We start from the raw sequence: 3,882 nt of genomic DNA, 5'->3' as shown, positions 1-3,882 counted from the left end.
CCCCCCCTCCAGCACTTTGCTGAAAGAAGCAGAGCATTACTTCAATCTAGCTCTGCAGCGTCAATAAAGATTGGGTGCTTCAGCATGACTTTTTGATGCTTTTAGTTAATAGTTGATTCAATCGGCTATTAGATAAAAGTGCCAAAAAAGCCCCACTAAAGTGCCCAATATTTACAGATGTCAGGTGAACTGGGTTGAAGTAATGTGCTGCCTCTTTTGGACATATCCGGGACTCAGTGCAGGAACGTGACGAGTTTAAAATAAAGCGCTGGGTTTATTTCTTTATTTATTTTAATTCTGCAAGCACCTATAATCTTTAAGGGAAGCCAGGAGATCCTTACTTAAAACATATACATTTATAGAAGGCAGATTTATATCTATATTCCTTTTTTTCACTTGTCTACTGACCATCAATAAACTGTAGTGTTCCAAGGTCCATTGGTAAGGATTTGTCTTCCTGTAGTGCCATGGCAACCAGCTTCTGAAGATCTGTTATTGTGAGTTTAATTGGTGCTATTTCTTCTTGCTCCTTTGTGGTAAGAGGGTTTTTTCCGCTTTCAACTTTATTTGAGCCAATAGTTGGGAGATCACGCCCAGATCCTTTTACTTCTGAGCTTTCTTTCTCAAAATTTACAATATATCGTGCTATGGTGCTGCTTGACCTGCAACGCAAGAGTACAACAATGTCCAACAACAAGATAATGATTTGTGTGTCAATGAAAATTTTTGCATAGGATTGTTGTGGGTTCCCAGTATACCAAAAAGATTCCATCAAAATTATGTAATTACACTTGTCTTTGTTTCTTGTTATCTAGATGATGCTTCCACATTACTTTTACCATCACTGAGATTTTAAAATTATATGCACAAACTGATGGGCTTAAACTATTAAAGAAAAATGTATAAATTTGAAATTAAATGTTAGCTTGTGTTCTTCAGAGCTGATGAGAGAGGCCATTGCACATGAAGTCTTTTATTCTAGGCCACTAGATCAAACACTAAGTCCATGCTTGCAATGACTATATAGCAGTCTATGTGAAAAGGTCTGATGATCTTAATTTAGTTTATAGAGGACATGTGGACATTGCCACAGGTTCCATCTCAGCAAAAACTATTGCCTCTCAAGAGAGCAGCCAAAGATATGTGTACAAGGCAAATTAGCCTTTTAAATGTCAAGTTACTCTTTCCACATCATCACTGAAGCATATAGACAAAGAGCGTTGTCATAACTGTGGTCAAGCAGACCTACTCCAATTGTGATCACAATTGTTGGAATATGTATGATGGTTTATAAAAACGTCAAAATCATTTATAATGATAAATGCTGGTAGAAAAGGAGTGGACTGAGCTAGTTCAAACAAAAAATGTTGACTGATACCACCTGAGAAATGTCCAGATCAAAAGGAGAATGGAATCAGAAATGGAGAGGCCAAAATTGGTTAACATTTCTGACACGGGAGTCTGTATAAAGATGTATATTCTGCTTCTGTACTGGATGTACTTGTTTAACAGCTAAAGTAACATACTTGTTTAGATTAATTTGACCTCTTAATCTGTCACTTACGCAGCAAATTTACATAATCAAAAACTAACAAAAAGGTCACGCCACATGAGTGCAGATGTTTGATTCTCCAGGGACAACTAGTGACAGGACACCTTGTGCTGCTGCTAGTTGTCCCTGGGGAATACCTGTACCATGCGCTCTCTGGTGTGTGGCAGGTTACCCTGGGTGGTGTAGGGGAGTCTGGGGCCAGCACTGTACTGGCCCCAGCAGCCTTACCTGGGGGCCTCCTGGGGCTGCAGCAGCAGCAATCCTGCCACATGGACCATAGCTGGCAGCCAAAGTATTGCTCCAGCTGGCCAGGTTCTAGTTTTGAGAATTGCGTGCTGCCCCTGCATGTGCCTGCACCACTTTTTTTTGTATGTGGGGTTTTTGACCCCAAGATGTCCAGGGGTCAGACCCCCCACCACCTCCTCCCTCCACGCTGCTCCCTTACAGTGCAGAGAATAGCTGAATGTGCGGTGTCACCACGTATGGTATGGCCATAGACCATGTATGTGGCACCATAGATGTGTGTGTGTCACCACATACAGCATGGTCATGTTCATCTGGATGTGGCCATAATTTCTAAAACAAAATACAATTTGTTAAACAGTTTTCTGCAATGATGGATAACCGAAGGGAGAGGAATTGCCTTATCTGGTATGCACTATATATTTACATTTATACTATGTGGCAAAAATCCAGCTAACAGGGTAGGCAATTTTTTGTTGTAAATTATATGTAAACTATAAATCTTATTATCCACAGCACTCTTACGTACTACGGAAAGATTCTGCAGCTTATTACAGGTGTTATATTACTAGGCAAGACCACTGTGCCTGTTATTAGACTATTCTCAACAGCACAACTAGTCTTTCTGTACTTTTATTTGACTTGGGAACTGAAGGAGCAACTCAGATCCAAAAAGAACAAGCAAGCAGCTGACCATGACAAAAATACTACTTTAAACATAGTTTCAAGTATGCCGTTTTCCCTATTTAGACCTCATGGTGGGTGGGAGGTATCTTTAATTGTTCAAATCAATGCTAACTTGCTTATCTAGTATAGCAGTTTAGGATAAAGCATTTTTCTGTCCCTAAAGAGGTACCATTTGAGCACACACATTTTTCAAATGAAGCCAAAAACCATGCTACTAATTTATATCCCAGGTTCTGTAAGACAAAATTAATTCACTTTGCCACATTAATGCATATTCATTACAGCAAAATAATTTACAATTTTTTTTTAAAGAAGCTTGTAGCCACATTACCCATCTTTTTCCTTCTTCTGTCTTCATTTCATCACACAAGATGTGGCATGATACAGGATTGCATAAGAAAAAAAAAGAGATGCATATAAACTAGTATGCTATGCAATCATACATCAGAAACATTTCAAAAGAATTTGTTTTCTACCTGTCTTATAATCCTTATTTTAATGCAAAAATGACAACCTGCTTTTGATCATTACATTTTCCTCTCTAGATGATGGCCAAGTTTGAGCTGAGAAGGGGAACAGCAGCTTCGCTGTATGGAATAAGCTGAAAGATTTACTTCCCCATTTATTCTACAAGTGATGCCATTTGTGGTGCTGTCACTGCTAATCTGCACCTTTACAGTGGAGTTCACTGCGTTCTATAGAGAAGCTACTGAAATACGGAACTGAAATAATATTTGGCTGCTATCCAAATCTGAGTCTCAGAGGGAACCTGACATTAATTATCTGCCATGTACACTCCTGCAGGAGTGATGACATTTGATAGTGCAACAGCAGAGAAAAGATTGTCTTTATTTCCCTGGTGAATCCTCTGGTCCAGTTGTAATGGTGTCCTCAAGCTTCCATATGAATGCAATTGCCCTGTACCGAACTTCTGCAGCACACTCAGCAAAGCAGCCTTCCAATCAGTTAAGGAAGAATGAGCTAGAACCCTTTTAGAACATATCACTGTTGATCCATAATACTCTATTGTTGCAAAGGCAATGCACTTTCTGCCTCCTTCAGATTAGTCATTGTGCTGTCTGTGGACTTAGAGCAAGATAACAGGACAAGAACTGATCTCTGAACTTTTGGAGCCCTAAATTTGACATTTGACAGGGTATATTTTGACATGCTTTGGTCCTTAAATGGCAGCTGGCTTGGTTGGAATGTACTTCAGTAGAAAATGATAAACAATGCAATTTTCAGAATGAAAGCATATCCCAGCTCTACGATTTGTCCAGTAAAAGATATCACCCTAAGAAATCCTTGCCTCTAGCATATTTTTAATGTACTATTGACAGGTTTTTGGAAAGACTGTGAGTTGCTGCAGGGCAGTTTGCTACAGATGCAGATTTCTGTGT

General features: G+C 39.3%; 1 protein-coding gene across 1 annotated transcript in view; it reads right to left on the bottom strand.

The window, feature by feature from the left end:
- IMPG1 (interphotoreceptor matrix proteoglycan 1) overlaps positions 1-3,882 on the bottom strand; it is a 128,012-nt gene that overhangs the window by 49,477 nt on the left and 74,653 nt on the right. The window contains exons 9-10 of the mRNA XM_025200084.1: positions 2,814-2,834; positions 409-662 (exon numbers count right to left, since the gene is read on the bottom strand). Of these exons, the coding sequence (XP_025055869.1) occupies positions 409-662; positions 2,814-2,834 (275 nt within the window). The remainder of the gene's footprint in view (positions 1-408; positions 663-2,813; positions 2,835-3,882) is intronic.

The sequence above is a fragment of the Alligator sinensis genome, unplaced genomic scaffold (genome assembly GCF_000455745.1).
Source record: "Alligator sinensis unplaced genomic scaffold, ASM45574v1 scaffold37_1, whole genome shotgun sequence".
NCBI classification, from domain to species: Eukaryota; Metazoa; Chordata; order Crocodylia; family Alligatoridae; genus Alligator; species Alligator sinensis.
Note: the sequence above shows the minus strand (reverse complement) of the source record. Positions and strands in the feature narration are given on the sequence as shown.